Source organism: Colias eurytheme, chromosome 15, assembly GCF_061535395.1.
Source record: "Colias eurytheme isolate Ceu_HAF_F1 chromosome 15, ilColEury1 Martin Lab GWU primary, whole genome shotgun sequence".
NCBI classification, from domain to species: domain Eukaryota; kingdom Metazoa; phylum Arthropoda; class Insecta; order Lepidoptera; family Pieridae; genus Colias; species Colias eurytheme.
This window is the reverse complement of record NC_142994.1, coordinates 11,912,475-11,929,707: the sequence shown is the minus strand read 5'-3', so window position 1 is coordinate 11,929,707 and position 17,233 is coordinate 11,912,475. Positions and strand designations below refer to the sequence as shown.

The 17,233-nt window shown below is 32.3% G+C and overlaps 1 protein-coding gene across 1 annotated transcript; it reads left to right on the top strand.

Moving 5' to 3' along the window:
* The first annotated feature begins 8,596 nt into the window (after window positions 1–8,596).
* LOC149902613 (sodium channel protein Nach-like) lies at window positions 8,597–16,441 on the top strand. The gene is made up of 10 exons (XM_090110264.1): window positions 8,597–8,664; window positions 9,488–9,688; window positions 11,398–11,589; window positions 12,176–12,277; window positions 13,547–13,691; window positions 14,204–14,400; window positions 14,705–14,838; window positions 15,195–15,309; window positions 15,818–15,924; window positions 16,323–16,441. Exons 1-10 carry the CDS (start codon window positions 8,597–8,599, stop codon window positions 16,439–16,441), a joined length of 1,380 nt encoding a protein of 459 aa, XP_089966390.1.
* The last annotated feature ends 792 nt before the right edge of the window (window positions 16,442–17,233 follow it).

Sequence of the window (17,233 nt, the reverse complement as noted above, 5' to 3'; positions counted from 1 at the left end):
CTCACGGGTTGGTTGTCACAGCGGTCTTAACACAAAACTGAACTATCGAATAAGTCTGTTGAACAGCGTGGCAAGAGCGATACAGTGACAACGCTGTCCCCACTTCGCGTCAGACCGCCACGATCTGCCGTGAGGGCCTCACACGTGTTTATTGTTTTCGCACAGATTTTTTATGATATGAGGACCGAATATGCTCCTCATAACATCATTTTTTGTGAACGAAACGACAGCGCGGTTTAATTTAATGCCAACACCATTAGAAAAAAGGATTATTATTAATTGTGAAAAAATATCATGATTTAAGCGCATCACACACGGTGAAGATACTATAATATTTTATCTTAAGATACTGTTATATTTTATTACCCACAAAATTTCGCGTCATTTGTAAAAGGATGGCGGTTCTACAGGGGTCTTAGTACGCAATGACAAAAAGAAAAATGATGGTCCGAGCGCTGATACCGGATGCGTTAAGATACTGTGATATAAAATATAACAGTATCTTAAGATACAATATTATAGTATCTTCACCGTGTGTGACGCGCTTTACACTATTAACACTCTTTTAACATAAAATATAAGTCTGTGAGTGTGTAAAAATAAATCCAGCTAATTACACATCAAACTTATGTTTATAATTAGGTATACGACATGAAAATATATTAATTACCAAGCAATAATAATACAGATAAGCAGTGGTGGCTCAGTGGTGAGACCTCGGACTTCGAATCGATAAGTCCGGGGTTCGAGACCAGGCGAGCGCGCAGGAAATAAATTGATTTTTCAATTTATCTGCGCATGTTGTAACATCACCACTGCTCGAACGGTGAAGGAAAACATCGTGAGGAAACCGACATGTCGAAGAATTAAAACAGTTCGATGACATGTGTCATCCGCCAACATGCACTTGGCCAGCGTGGTGGATTATGGCCTGTACCCTCATAGGAGGCCCGTGTCCCAGCACTGGGAACGTATATGGGCTGATGATGATGAATAATACAGATAAATACTGAACATAAGTAGGTATAATAGATATTAAGTAGTATTAGTTAAAATATACTTTGACTGTTAGTCAAAGTTTATTTTTACTAACAACATGTAAATGAAGAAGAAATAATAATTACCAACGAACTAACCTTTTCTATAATACTTAACACGGCACATTTTTCAAATTATCTTGATCAACCCTGCTCAAAAATTTGAGGGTTTTGTTGGAACTTTAATATGTCAAAACTATGATATATCTAAACTACGATACAACTTGCTTGCGGAAATGCTCATTACAATTGTGAATCTAAAGAATAACTAACAACATACTATTCAATTTTATTGAGCTGATGAATATCTTTTGCCTGGAAGAAATCACCGTCGCCTAATAAATATACTGTGTTTTCTTATAAAACCGTTACATAATTTATTTTATCTACTTAAATAATGAAAATGATATTATATTTATAAAATATAAAACATATTATGTAAAATGATTAAAAATAAATAAATGAAGCAACTACGATTCAAAGAAAACATCTTTTTCAGTGTTAAAATGCTCTTAGCAATCCTGGATGATGAACTGTATCATGTACTCTGATCCCAGTACGGTCGGTAGGTACCTCGATAGCCATAACGATAAATATTATAATCAGATAACCGCAAAGTCAAAATAAAAACATTACTTGTACAGTTGTGAGTGCAAAATTTACGTTTCATTTGGAATAACATTTTTTTCGGTACTAAAACGTAGTCGTTTGATATGTGGTTGGCTGCCCCTCCTCTCCTTCCTGAAAAATATCCTCCAAAATTTCCCGAGATACTTCCAATGATTGAACCATTGGACTTTGGACATTAACTTCAGTCAAAAATTGACGAAGCGGATGATTACTAATTTCCACTTAATCCTCGCTGCTACTATCTTTACCATCAAATCATCAATTTTCAAGTGGTGTTGTAAAAATATCAACAGAAATCGTCTTCCAAAGGCGATATAATTTTATGAGCATTGAATCAGTAAATAACAAAATCAAAAAATCTATAAAAAAAGCTACTTACAAATAAAATTTTATCAAAAACTACTGTTCCCAATGCACCTCAAAATAATAAAAGAATTCATCATTTTATTATTTCATTCTAAAAGTGTAATATAATACCTACCAACAAAAAACATGAATTGCTATCATTATAAAAAATAAATACCTATAAGTAACAACTTACTTTTTGTGGGAACGCATGATGGTGAAAATTCACAAAACACGAAGATTGCATTTGATATTTTTGGTTTTATGGCATTCAATTGCTTTATAAATATCACTACATAGTATAAAAAAAGTCGCTTTCTCTGTCCCTATGTCCCTTTGTATGCTTAAATCTTTAAAACTTCGCAACGGATTTTGATGCGGTTTTTTTAATAGATAGACTGATTCAAGAGGAAGGTTTTAGTATATAATTTATTAGGTTTTAGACAAAGCGGACGAACCCGCGGGCGGTAAGCTAGTAAATTTATAAAATACGAAGATTTTTAAAATTGTAACTAATGAACGCAATCAATATTAGATTAACTGTAGTTAATGGTGTCTAGTTTTACTTAAAATAATAAACATCTACCCTCACTTTAAAAAATGTAGTATATTTATTATTTACACGAAATATACCTTATAGGGAAGGGAAGATATGGGCTAAAGAGTTAAATAAATAACATAATTATATTTAAATTATTAATTAATTTCCAACTGTGTATTCGGTAGTGTTAACATCTAAATTGATTTGATTTTTATGAAATCTCATAGATGGCGCTGTTACAAAATTAACATTATACAACTTACATTCTTTAAACTATGTTTCTCTTCCCAAGTTACTTAAATGGCATAATTTTTATAGTGTCCATCTAGATATTGTCAAACAACATATTATATATGAATCTTTGGATTATTAATTTCCAATAGTTAACGTGTGTTTGATTTTTCTAACACTTCATAGATGGCGCTGTTTCAAATTTGTCTTTATACTGCTAAGATTCATTTAACTGTTTCTCTGCCCAAATTACGTTAATGACATAGTTTTTATTTTGTAAAGCTAGATAATAGCATGGCTTACTCGAAACCAACATTTAAACATGAGTCTTTAGATTGTACGCTGTCGTAGTACACGGAATATGTAAGAAAAATAAAGGCTCACAGCTCCTCCCCCGAAGGTGATATCATGATAATATGTTTAAACTATCCTGACACGACCTCTTAGGAATATTCATGCAAAATTTGAAGTAAATCTATGCAGTACTTTTCGAGATTAGCTCGGTCAAACATACAGACAAACAGACAAACAGACAAACAGACAAAAATTCTAAAAACTATATTTTTGGCTTCTATATCGATTATAGATCATGGATTATGTATTCTTTTAAAAAAATATTCAATGTACAGTTTTGACTTTCCTACGATTTTATTATATGTATAGATTATAATTTACATAAATAGACGAAGATAGTTTCACAAAAGGATTTAACAGGAAGCCGTGGGTGTGACGAATAATAGAGCCCATTTCTATAGATTAAAATCATCTACACAACGGTAAACGATGGAAATTTCTAGAACAAAAGATAATAGATTGTATTAAAAGGCTTAATTTCCGCCAATACAGCGTTTGTAGCGCTGCGTTGATTTGTGTAATTGAAACTCCTTCCAATGATACTAATTGGACGATATTGGGTTGTAAACGCGAGCGCTCAGCGATTGCTGTTTGAGGGTGTGGTACAAGTCACAAGAGAATATAGTGCTATTAAATATTTAGTTGTAAGATTCTTAGATAACGACGACTTTCAAATCGTACTTTATAATGTAATTATGACTATTTTTGTTCTACCTTAAAACAAAAGTTCATATAACATTGATATATAAAGAGTATTTAAAAGTATCGTGGGTAATATCGTTCATTTAATAACACTGAGATAGCTCGTAACATTACATTGTTATTTTACCTACTGGGATTACATTTATATATTTTATTCTAAATATCCAAATTATATATTAATAAGTTATGAGTTTATATATACCTTAGCTAAGGCACACACAAAGTGCTATACACCGGCTGTTTCTTATGTGATCTTCCCTTTTTATCTCGTTCCATGTTTTTCCGGTTTTCCTTATACCGATATCATCATTCATATTATTATTATTTTATATTCATAGATTTTATCCCGGATTATCAGTGTCCATTGATATTGTAGAAAAATAATAAAAGATGAATAGAACTAAGTAAACATACGCAAAACTTTTCCTTCTTAATGCAATTGATAAAAACACTTAATTAAAAGTTTTACTTGTTACATACATATCGTACATAATATACTCTATTAAACCATGCTAGTCATACAATATTTTCCTAAAGTAGATAAATAACAGTATCGCTATACCCTGCGGTGGTACAAGCGATGAAAAAATATGTTTACATCTGGGAACTCTGCCATTTTCCGGGATAAAAATTGACTTAACCATACAATAGTATTATCGCAATATGAACTATAACTGCGCTTTTCTACTAAACAGATAAGTAAAACTTATATTGCGTAATCAAGTAACTATCATCCATTTCAAACATTTCATTTAGATTACGAATACATACTTCTATACTAATATTATAAAGAGGAAAGGTTTGTAATTATGTATGTATGTATGTATGGTTTTCACGCATAAACTAACCGATTTCAAAAATTCTTCACCATTAGAAAGCTGCATCTTCACTGAGCAACATAGGCTATATTGCTTTTTCAAAAAAATTAGAGATCCTTACCAAAAATGCAATAATGTAACCCAAGGTGTAAAAAATTCCTTAATAAAAATTCTGTCATCGCGTGCGCTGCAGAATCTATTCCTTGAAGTATGAGGATGGCGGACGGCTAGTATTATATAAAATAAAATACTCATACATCGTGTTGTAAAAGTATCTACTTAGTTTCACTTATAAAGTCGATATAATATAAACACTACTGTCATATGAAACTGAACCAAGTCAAGTATTAATAACATTTAATTATAATCAATACCAAATCTTCCACACTCCTTCAAACTGTCAAAACGTCTATAATTCTGCCAAACCATAGACGTGCTTAAATTATTCACATAAACCTAATGTAACATATGCCAAACCGCGAAATACACAGGGTCTGACCCGTGACCAGGTCCGTGGGGAAATCACACCTCGTAATTACACTGTATTTGGGAATGAAAGGATGAGTGCTTGGAGATTTTGTTCAACGAATCGGAACTGGGGTGTTTAGAGATGCAGTAATGGCAGTGTGCATAAATGAAACAAGCAATACGACAAAATTATTAATGACTAGATTTCCGCCCGCGGCTTCGCCCGCATTTTCAAAGGAAAACCCGCATAGTTCCCGTTCCCGTGGGATTTCCGGGATAAAACCTATCCTATGTATTAATCCAAGTTACCCTCTATATGTGTGCTAAATTTCATTGTAATCGGTTCAGTAGTTTTTACGTGAAAGAGTAACAAACATCCATACATTCATACATCCATACATCCATACAAACTTTCGCCTTTATAATAGTATTAAGATAACTTGACATATTTTAATAACATTCAGGAACGTATGATAATATATTATGCTCCACCTAAAAATATTGGACGCAAAAAGATTTAGGAGAGAGCTACTATTGATTTAGTGAAGTGTTGGTCATTTTGCTTTCTAGTAACAGACAAAGGGAATATTTTCATTTCCATCCTGCATTAAAAGTACTCTTGCTATTTTTGAAGTGAAACTTCTTTATCGGGGTTGGACAAAAATTTAGTGTAACATTTTTGCGTTATGCCGTACGCGTGACATTTTTGCGTTACGCCGTACGCGTGACATTTTTGCGTTACGCCATACTCATGACATTTTTAAGGTCATAAAGAAGTTTCACTTCTTACGTGTGTACTCTAGTACACGCATACATTTTTTTTTATTTATTAATGTGATGCAAATTTTGGCGCAAAGAGCGCCAATTTTTTTTCCTTGCATTTTTCTCTGTGAATAATTCATTGACGAACTCTTTATTTATTCATCAATACACATAGAGAGAATCGATACATGTACGTTATGTTAAATAAACACTACCATTAAAGTACTGGACCGATTTCAAAAAAAAGATACTAAAAAAAGATAAATACAAACAATTACGTAGTTGAAGTAGGAACATATTTTAATTATTCGTGCCGGGCTTTTAATTTTTCAAAATACTATTTTAAATTGTATTTGATTTTAAAATTAAATTCAAATTCAAATCTCTTTATTTGCAGTATGTATATTTACAAAGATGTTAGGTAGGTACATATTACATAGACCCTTAAACAATAAACATTCTGGCTCGTAATTGAGCATGCAAATATCTTATAAATTACAATAAACAATTTTATATTACACACTAGATCCCATTAAAATTATATATATTAAAATTATAGCAGCTATTATAAATTTTTACAACAAGTAATACATTAGATTACCAAAATCTAACCGGCTAGGAGAATTTTTTTTGTCACTTATTTTGCTTGATACTTCAACGTTCTTTTTCTTTACTGCGCATAGTTCCTTCGACTTCCAGCAACTCTAAAAGCCATCATAACCAGAAGGCAGAACACTACATAGCACAGGTCGTTACCCCCATATCGAAACAGGCGGTGTATCGGCAAACAATCTAAGTCGGAACCCTGCAAGATATCGCGCGTGCTGCCGAAACGCTGCTAATATCTGTAATAACTACGGATCCAATAAGTGCCTGGGTCACGGTTTGGTGCGTGTCCCAAATTAAAGGCGATCGCGGGTTGGACTATATGCGCAATATATACATTTATGTTTGTTATTCAATAAGGCTGAAGTTATACACACGTAAATTTACCTACTCTTGCTATGATACATAACAATGTACTAATTAGGTTTATATTCACGTACATTTATGATGGTGTTTGGATATTTATTGTTCAACAAATGTACAAATCTTTATTCATCAATTTTGATTTTTATATAATTTGGAATGGAAATCATTTCAGTTCTTGAGCTTGAAAGAGTAAAATGCATTTCCATAAGGCGGTTTCGCCAGTGTGAACGTGGCTCAGCCGAGGAAAACCACCGGTACAACTATGTCTATTCAAGGTTTCGTTTTTCTTATTTCACAAGATTCATCTCATAACTTGCTTCCAATGCATTAGCTCGCATAAATCATTGACGAAAAGCGTTCTCACTAATTGTACATGGCATGGTGACGTCACTAGTCGTGTACACTGTACATGTTACATCCAACATGGCTACGTAATTAGGATAGTCTGTACTTCCGCTAATAATACAGTAACGAATGTATTGGAATCCAGTAATAAGTATTAAATATTGGAGTTGTTATTATATATAGTTAAGAGAAAGTATTTGTGGCTAGCTTGTAACGATAGCTCGTAGCAATGTGGCAGTGTCCACTATTTTGCTGAAAATATTGTGTGTTAATTGTTTTTTGAAACACTGAAGATATTTTTTTTAATATAAGAAACCGCAGAATATCACGTCAGTTTTCAAACGAGCCAAATTGCTATACGATTTTCAAGGCTTTTACAGCTTACTGAATATGCTTACCATACGAAACTCCATGAACTTCACTGTATCTTATCAAAGATGATAATAGATCTAGTGATTAAACTTGAACTAATGTCAATATCTACATTTTGCCAATATGTTATCCTCGATCCCACTATTACCTGTTTAAAATAGGGACAAGTTTATGCTCATAGATCCCATAAAGTCACCTCACCCCGTCTATCCCATCTGATGAACGATTTACAACCGTCCTCGCCTTTCCACTTTGTTCTATTTCCCACGAGGATGCAACTTATTATTTTGAAAAAATATTCCCTTTGTCTGAAAAAGAAACGAGACAAATTGCACCTGTATTTCTTGTATTGTACGACAATAATTTTAATAAAGAGTTTCTTTGGAATAATGCCAAGTCAAAATATTAAAGCGATGCAAAGGAATCTGGTCTATGCTTTGTCAGTCTTTCTAAGGTGATCTCGATCTTGATAAAAATTGTCCAAATCCGTGCAGTGGTTCAATTGTGAAATTATATAAAAAAAATTGAATAAAATATGGACGTGAGTTTCAAGTTATTTCAGTTAAATGTAACTAGACTAAAAAACACGAGTATATCTCAGACTTAAGTTTCTATTTACTATTATAGTAGGTAATAGTAGTAATGATTTTCAGTACTAAATTGTACGTATTGAAAAAATAGTCAATTATTTAATTTATTATTACAGCCATAACTCCAAACATACGATGTTTCGCTGACTATCGTATACTACTAAATCAATAGCCATAAACGGTTAGATTTACTAATGTACAATTTTACGACACGAACATATAATTACAATATATATATACCAGCTATAAAACCATCCACTATACAACCATAAAGTCAGCAGTAAATAATTCAGTATGCATAAAATTTATTGCTTCTCATACAATAGTACCTAATTACTGTCACTTTGATAAATTATCTCTACGTATAATGATGGGACATTTAGTTGAGATCGGGAGCAATCGTTGATATCGCGTAGTTCTTGTATTATAATGAGTTCTAGATTGCTGGGGCAGGCCCAGTTTCATGGGGCCAAGAGGCTTGTGTATCCGAGACATAGGTATTTAGTTATTAATGAGATATGACTAAAACAGTTTTTTTTTGTTAATGAGAAAGGTTTTACTACAAATTTTATTTATATTTATTTTTATTGTAAAACTATCGTTTTACTTGAACGTTATACGCAAATATGATATGATGATGAAATATGATAATATTTCAAAGAGTACGTTCAAATAATATGTATTCAGATAATCGTATACAAATTCTTTAACATTAAAATATTGAAACACAGTAGGTACAGCAGACAGCTAGTTGTTTCTATATTATCCAATTGTTCAAAATAGTGAAACCGATACCTATTATAAATGTAAATCTTTGTATAGACTAATGTTATTGAAAGGTTCAGTTTCATGAAAAAAAATTAAAGGTTACTTCTTATGTTACGCCTATTATATTGTACTACATGCATTTTCCGTTCCTCACACCTTTTATTTAAACAAAAAAACCCTTATTCGTATCCTTCATCGTCACACGCCTATTACAAAAAAAAATAAAAATAAATCAATCAAATAATATAAATAGATTTTGATTGGTACTGTTTTTTTTTTTGTATGTATAAATATTATGCCATGTACCTATATTATCTCTACTATCCCTAATAATTATATTATTAATTTTATATTATAAATGCTAAAGTAATTACTGTATGTCCCTTGTCCGTCTCTTCTTCACGCCTAAACCTCTTAACCAATTTGGATCAGAGATAGTTTGAAATCTAAGAAAGGACATAGGCTAGATTATATCCCAGAAGTGTACTATGTAATGAATTGTGTTTTTCTGAGAATAAATGATTGATTGATTGATTGATTGGTTGCTTCTAGAAACTTCTGGCTCCTAACCCACATCCTCATATTCTGCTGTTCCACTGCCGTGGTATGGGAGACTGTCACTCGGTACCTCAGCAACCCGACCTACATGGTCCAAATGACCGCTATCAAGAACTGGGTGACCTTCCCCACGGTGGTCGTGTGCCCCGAAATTAGTTACCCGGAAGAGAAAATACAGGAGTTTCTTGATAGAATGTAAGTATTTAATCATTTGTATATAAAACCATACGTTTGTCAACGCTTGCTTAGCTTGATGCAAGATAAAAATTGTAGCTGATTTTACTCAAGTTTAAGTAAGCTATGCACTATGCAGTTCCAATAGGTAGGTATTGAGATTTCAAGCTTATGAACAAAATTTTAACAAAATCAACACTTGATTACAAACTAGATTTACCCTAACTACCTAACCATTTGTGCCGATTTGGATGAAATTTGGTATAAACATAGTTTGAGACTTGAGAAAGGCCATGGGATAGTTATTTTTTTCCGGAAAACTCTTTACCACGCTAGCGAAGCCGCGGGCGAAAAGCTAGTTATGCACAGTGTCCTGTGTCTAGATGTAATTTGATAAAAAAAGCTTAACAACGTAGTCTTTAATTGCACTCTTTAGTAAATAGTTAAGAAAGCAATATTTATAATCACAAATATAATATGACTTTTATTATAATTCACTACCACTGAAATTATTTTCACACATTAGTTAAGTTTATCTATAATATCTTCGTATAAGCTCGGTAAAGCGAAGTCCATAAACACAAGGCTGTTAAAAAGAAAAGAGAAATCCAACGGGTAATGGCTAATGCACACGTTAGCGTAAACCACGCGAGTTGGAAGGAATTTCTTTAAGGTTTTGTATTTTAATTTAAAGAATTTTTTCTTAACTTTTAATTTGAGAATACTTTTTATCGTAAAGCTTGCATTTACGTATATATATATATATTTTATTGTTTCATCAATGTATTCATGTATAAAAGATAAAAATTAAATGTATTTACTATTTGTAAATTAATATTTAATTAAATAAATGTAATTATTACTTTATAAAGAAGTATAAAGCATTGGCACTTTCATAAATGTTTAATTTACTTAATTAAAAACGTCTGCGTATATTTATACATTACTCAAACAAGAAGTGTAGTTTTATTCAATAAAGTTTATTGCACCTTCTATATTTACATAATAAAACAGCATAATATAATGTTACTGTTTTTTATCATTTTTAACATCCAAAAAATAAGATCTAAAATAAAATTGAAATATTTGAAATACCGATATATGAATACGTGAATTTCAAATGCTACATAACCATGATTATACAAGCTTCACTCTGTTATTGAGAAAATGTAATAATAAAAATAAATTTGATCTCAATGCACGTGATCCAAATAATCATATGAATCGAATCAATCAGTAGAAGCCAGACAAACTTCAAACAGAAAACCAATACAAAGGGAAAAATGCAAATTAAATGAAATAACTCGTCTCTACATTATTATATGCATGAATAAAAAATAAATTACTCGCTTTGGATATACAACTGCTAAAATGTAGTAGTCAAAACAATCATACAATAAGACTTCTTAATACTTAAAAAATATAAGTAATAAATCGTGCATTGTACTTCTCGTGTTAATAAGTATGCAAGTTTTTCCACATTACAAATATTCGACAGATCGAAAAACTTAATAATTAAATCTAAACTACATAATTGCTTGAATTTTACTAACTTGAACAGATTTAAGAGTAGATTTTTTCACAATATTGACTGAATTTGATATTTTAATTTTAAAGCATTCAAATTCTTTTACTATTGTTAAAAAATTTATAACTTTTGACTTTTAATTTCTTGATAATATGTGATAATATATCTTAAGATTGGTCATTTTTATTTATTTATTTCATAGAAAATATCCTCCCGCCGTAAATGCCACTTACATTGAAGGCATCATATTGCAACTGGGAGCCATCTACTCTCGAGATGTCACCTTTGAGCTGGAAGACCTGGAAAACATCCAGAAGCTGCTGGGATACAATGATCTGGATGTGGAAACAGCTGGAATGATGCTCACTTCAACGTGCGAGGAAATTCTGATTAAGTATATATATTTTGATGGCTGTAGACATCGTGGTATCAAGTTAGGTAGTGTAGACGTGCTTTTGAAGAAGGGGAATAGTACCTACAAGAATGATAATTTGAGGTCATGTTGGCGTTTGGGTTTTAATTATCATCCTCAGTTCTTTGGTATATGTTTAGTAAAGTCAAATTCGGAAAATAAAATTAATATTATTTCATACTATCTCAAGACTATAAGTATTTTTCTTAAGCCATATTTCACGCTGGCTAAGCTGCCACAATCTCTTGCAAAAACAATACAAATACAATTTATAAAATACTAGCTTTCCGCCCGCGGCTTCGCCCGCGTTTTCAAAGAAAAACCCGCACAGTTCCCGTTCCCGTGGGATTTCCATCCTGTGTGTTAATCCAAGTTACCCTCTGTATGTGTGCTAAATTTTATTGTAATCGGTTCAGTAGTATTTGCGTGAAAGAGTAACAAACTCACACACACACATCCATCCTCACAAACTTTCGCAAATATAATATTAGTAAGAAAGAAGATAAAATAAGATATTTTACACTAAATTTCATACAGAATTAATTAAAACATGCTTAACTCTGTATAGATGTAGGTGGCATGGGAAAAATATACCCTGTTTATCATTATTTCGAATGGAGATGACGAGCTATGGATTTTGCTGCGTGTTTAATGGCAGATCTTTAAAGAGGTAGGTTTTGCTATACATAATAAGTTTTTATATAAATTAAATTAAACAAGCTCATTTTAGTTACATTATGATATCACACTGTAGTAGAAGAATATCAATGAAAAATGGTTCAAATACATCAATATAAAACGAAAAACTTAATTCTCTGCTTAAATAAGGCCGTTACATAAGAATAATTCAATGTTTATCTTATTTATAGCACATATTTTAAAATAATAATGGTAAAACTAGGTTTAAGTAGGTTTAAGTAGGTAAAAGTGCTTCTAGAAGAAGTCTAATGAAATAAATGTTTGAGTTTGAATTTAATTAAAAAGTTCACAAGTAAAAGCATAAAACCGCACGTAATTTACAATTTTGTATAATTTTCTTTAATTTACGTACATTATAGAAATCGTATGTGCGAAGTCACGCACGATTAGTTCTGATAACAACTAGCACGGAAGTTATTGTAAATGCTGTGTTAATGCAAATTATTACTAGAAACTGTTTATGCTAATGTCTCTGCGTATTACTATTTTTAATTACTCTATGTACTAGAATGATTCATCCATACTTATATTATAAATGCGAAAGTAACTCTGTCTGTCTGTCTGTTACTCAATCACGCCTTAACTACTGAACTAATTTGCATGAAATTTGGTATAGAGATATTTTGATACCCGAGAAAGGACATAGGATAGGTTTTATCACGGAAATCCTACGGGAACGGGTTTTTCTTTGAAACCGCGGGCGAAGCCGCGGGCGGAAAGCTAGTACATCAATAATTCGAAATTAAAAAACTCCGTTAATAAGATTTTAATGCACTAAAATTATTTATTTCCCTACTGTACATACTACATGCAATGAATTAATGTAATCAATAATGTATTAAACAGTGTAGCATAGTTTACATAAATACCGACAATTTGTAGACGACCTGTCAAGTTATTCTAAGCAAAATAATAATAGTTTAAAAAAACTAAAAAACACGCTTTTTATAGAAAACCGAACTAAAAAATAGAAAATTTTATCAAATTAGTGTATTGTCATCGGTCCTCAATAAATCTACAAAGTTTGAACGAAATCTGACCGTTTAAAGTGGGTCAAAATCGCGCCCAAAGAAGTCGGTTACAAACATACAAACATACAGATGAAGCTAATATAAAGCGTGTAAAAAAGCCTATTGGCTATTTTACAAAACATTTTAATAACTCATTAACATAAAATTAACTTTTATCAATATGTTTACGATACCAAAACTATACCAATAGAACTAATTCACTGTCGCAGAGAAATGAAGAATCCCGGCTATAATAAGAAACGGCCGGTTCAGAAGCTCCACGTGAGTCAAGTGGGACCCAACCGAGGATTGATTGTGGCCATTTCACAAAACGACACGCGCCCTCCCGTTAACACTGACCTCTATTATAAGTGGGTAAGATATTATTTGCAGAGGAAACGCTGTGACCAGATTATTTGGTATTTTTGTGTTTGAGTGTACAATAAACGCATGGAAATAAGAAATGCTATATTATCTTGATGAAGTTGGGCAATAATATCTTTCTTGAAATACTTTTTAATCATTCTCTCTAACATGGAAACGGGTTTATAATTTATGAATTACTATATTATTTTTGTGATTACTAATTACAAGGTTACCAAATACCTAACTACTTTTACCTTATCAAGTACTTTTTATTAATTTTTAAATCACTCTATGTATGTAGGTACTTTACTACCATTTCAATTAATACTCACATAATATTATGCCTTTCATGATTTATAAGGTAAAATTTTTTACATTTATTACTTGCTACATTTATCTATATTTTACGCCAATACAGCTGACTGGAACTATCTTCATGCCACCTAAAATCCATAACAAAAAAAAAATATGCCGGCTTGAAAACCTCCTCCTTTTTTTGAAGTCAGTTAAAAATTCCCCAGATAAGTCTAAAGAACAACGGCTACTATTACGTGGAGATGCTGTCGAACGGCACGCCCGTCCCGATCGGCAGCGAGGTATGGGCAGGGTACTCCACCAAGGGGATCCACATCGCTGACGAGGTGAAGGACCTTAGCCACAGCTTGCGACGGTGTCGGATGACTGATGAGCCTTTGAAGTACTTCCCTGAATACCATAGGTGAATCTGAAAATTAGAAGAATATTATAATTTTGATTTTAACTATAACATTCCACGTCATTTTCATCGACCCATATTTAATTTTGTCTGCAGGGGCACTGCCGAGTATGTATTACAATGTTTTGTTGAACTTTTCGATTCTACAACATATTTTTAACACTGACCTATCATTGCCTTGTAAATAGAATTGTCTGATAACTGTAAAAATCTATGAAACGTTTGCATTCTAGTATCAACTCGAATCCGACTGTATCATGACATATTATCGATCATGGTTTCATAGTATAAGATTTGTGTATTACAGGACGTATTGTCTCATGGAATGCGAGATGGCGCGCATCATGGAGCGCTGCAACTGCACGCAGGTGCAACATCCCGTGCTGCCTGGCGTTCGGCAGTGCGGTGCTAGGGACGTGCGCTGTGTTAGATCGTCTGTTGGTACGTTGTTTTTTTTATAATAGACTAGATTTCCGCCCGCAGCTTATCCTGCGTTATTAAAGAAAAACCCGCATAGTTCCCGTTCCTGCTCCGCGATAAAAAGTATCAGGTATGTCTTATTCTGGGTCTTCAGCTTCAGTAGTATTTGCGTGAAAGACTAACAAGCATCCATCCATACAAACTTTCGCATTTATAATATTAGTAGTATCGTGCTACCGAGCAGGTGGGCCAACTATGAGGCTATCACCACCGATCATGGGCGACCTCATCAGACATTCGCAAAACTTTGTGAAACTGTTACCATCTTTTTAATTAATTCCTCATACGATATTTTGTTATATGTGTTTTACTTACAGTGCCTTTTGGAGCTGGGGTATGTGACTGCCCAATGACTTGTGACAGGGATATACAAATCAGCATGCCATTTGCATTCAAGATTTATCCAGACACACCTGTAATTGACTCATTCTAGTAAGTATTTATACACTAAGTACTAGCCTTCCACTCGAAGCTTCGTCCGCTTTATCTAACACTTAATAAATTTATAACTAAAACCTTCTTCGAAAACTACTCTATATATTAAAAAAAAAACTTCATAATCCATTATGCATGATAGTCATACTTACTATATTTATCGAGATTTAGAGTAACTTGATATGGGTATAATGGATATCTATCTATCTATCGATTATTCATCTGAATAATCAAAATCTTCCGTCAAAAGTCCCATGCATAAACATTAAACATACAGACCATAAAGTAGGGCCAAAATTAAAAAGAGCTACCTACTAAAAGTCTGAGCCTACTCTTTTTGAAAATTATTCAACATTCTTTGAAATGAATTTCTTATTTTTCGTCCAATTTAGTCAAGTGTAGTCCAAAACTTACACAAAGTCATCATCAAAACATGTCATAGTGACCTACCGTAAATAAAAATAACTCCAATAATTCCCCAACAAATACATTTTATTGGATTCAGCGAAGGCTTGGATTTAACGAGGATAAGCATTGTCCGAGTGTACCTGCAGAACTTTAACAAGATGATATTCTCGCGGCGTTCTTATTTCACACGCTTCAACTTGGTTGGTGAGTGATTTCTAAAGTCTTTGGAAAATATATAATTAAAGTAAAAATATCGTTTATGGCTTCTCATTATAGTCTCAGCTAATGCTATCCAAAACAGCGCTGTTTTTTTCAGAAGTCCCTGATAATTAGATATTATAAACTACATCCTACAGTAATTTTCGAAAGTGTTCAGCTATAGCTACTGTTTTCTATGCTGTAGAAAAACTAATGATATTATTACTGTATTATAAAAATGTATTTGAATTAATAATCTATATTAATACGTTAAAATGTCAGTGCTCTGCATTTTTTTAGATGACTACATACTGAGAAATAAAATCGAAATCGTATATCGAACTCTACATCACCGTCATACTTTACTCACCGTACTATTATAATATATAAATATTATGTTTCAGCACAACTAGGAGGAGTCTTCAACATGTTCTTCGGCTGCAGCATGTTAACGGTTCTGGAGATTCTGATGCTGCTGTGGCATGCTGCAAACATGGCGCTTCGGAATCAAGCTTTACGCTAAATCGTGTGTTACAATAATCATATGAAATAAACAATTAACAAGAATGTATTGCACGCCTCATAAGCGAAGCGTTGAGGTGGGTACTACTGTCACTTCGCGCAAAATATCTGATTTTTCAAACTTAAAATGTCTTTATGTATCATACATTGCACTTGTAAGATAATACATACACACACATATTAAGAAAAAACACTATTTTTAACGTTCATGATATTTTTGATGTCATTTTTGTTATTTAAACTAGTTAAAAAACAGTTTAAAAAAGTTCTGTCTTGGACGTCCGTGTGTCTGTATGTGCGGATCCTTTTTCTTGTTAACACGATAGCGACCGAAATACTTTACTAATCGAGTCTTTTTTTTCTCTTACGCTTGAGTATGCTCAGGAATAGAACCCTTTCATTTTTCAGGGTCTGATTCGATGTGGTTTAATTGTTATTAAATAAACAAAAATAATAATTAATAAATATTTATTAAAAAAAAATTATGAGGCGTGCACTTTTGGATTTTCCAAAATATTTATTTATTTATACCCCTTATTAATTAAGACAGAAAGCCTCTCATGTAACTTAAATATTAGATATAATATGAGCATAATCGATTCAGTAATAATAGAAATACTTTCTGTATTGGGAAATGGTAGGTATACACCTACTCCTAATTTGATTGTGTGTACTATTTGAATAAAAATGTCAAATTAATATAAAAAAGAAACTTCCGTTTAATTTATTTGCATAAGTTTTTAATTCAATTTGCACCAAAAAAGCTTTTTAAAAAATGCTAGCCCCAAGTCCA

Excerpts from the sequence above, each read along its gene's own strand:
- LOC149902613 (XM_090110264.1), top strand. The coding sequence starts at position 8,597 with ATGAGTTCTAGATTGCTGGGGCAGGCCCAGTTTCATGGGGCCAAGAGG. Across the intron at positions 8,665-9,487 it reads CTTGTGTATCCGAGACATAG|AAACTTCTGGCTCCTAACCC; the intron begins GTATTTAGTTAT and ends GGTTGCTTCTAG. Across the intron at positions 15,310-15,817 it reads CCTGTAATTGACTCATTCTA|CGAAGGCTTGGATTTAACGA; the intron begins GTAAGTATTTAT and ends TATTGGATTCAG.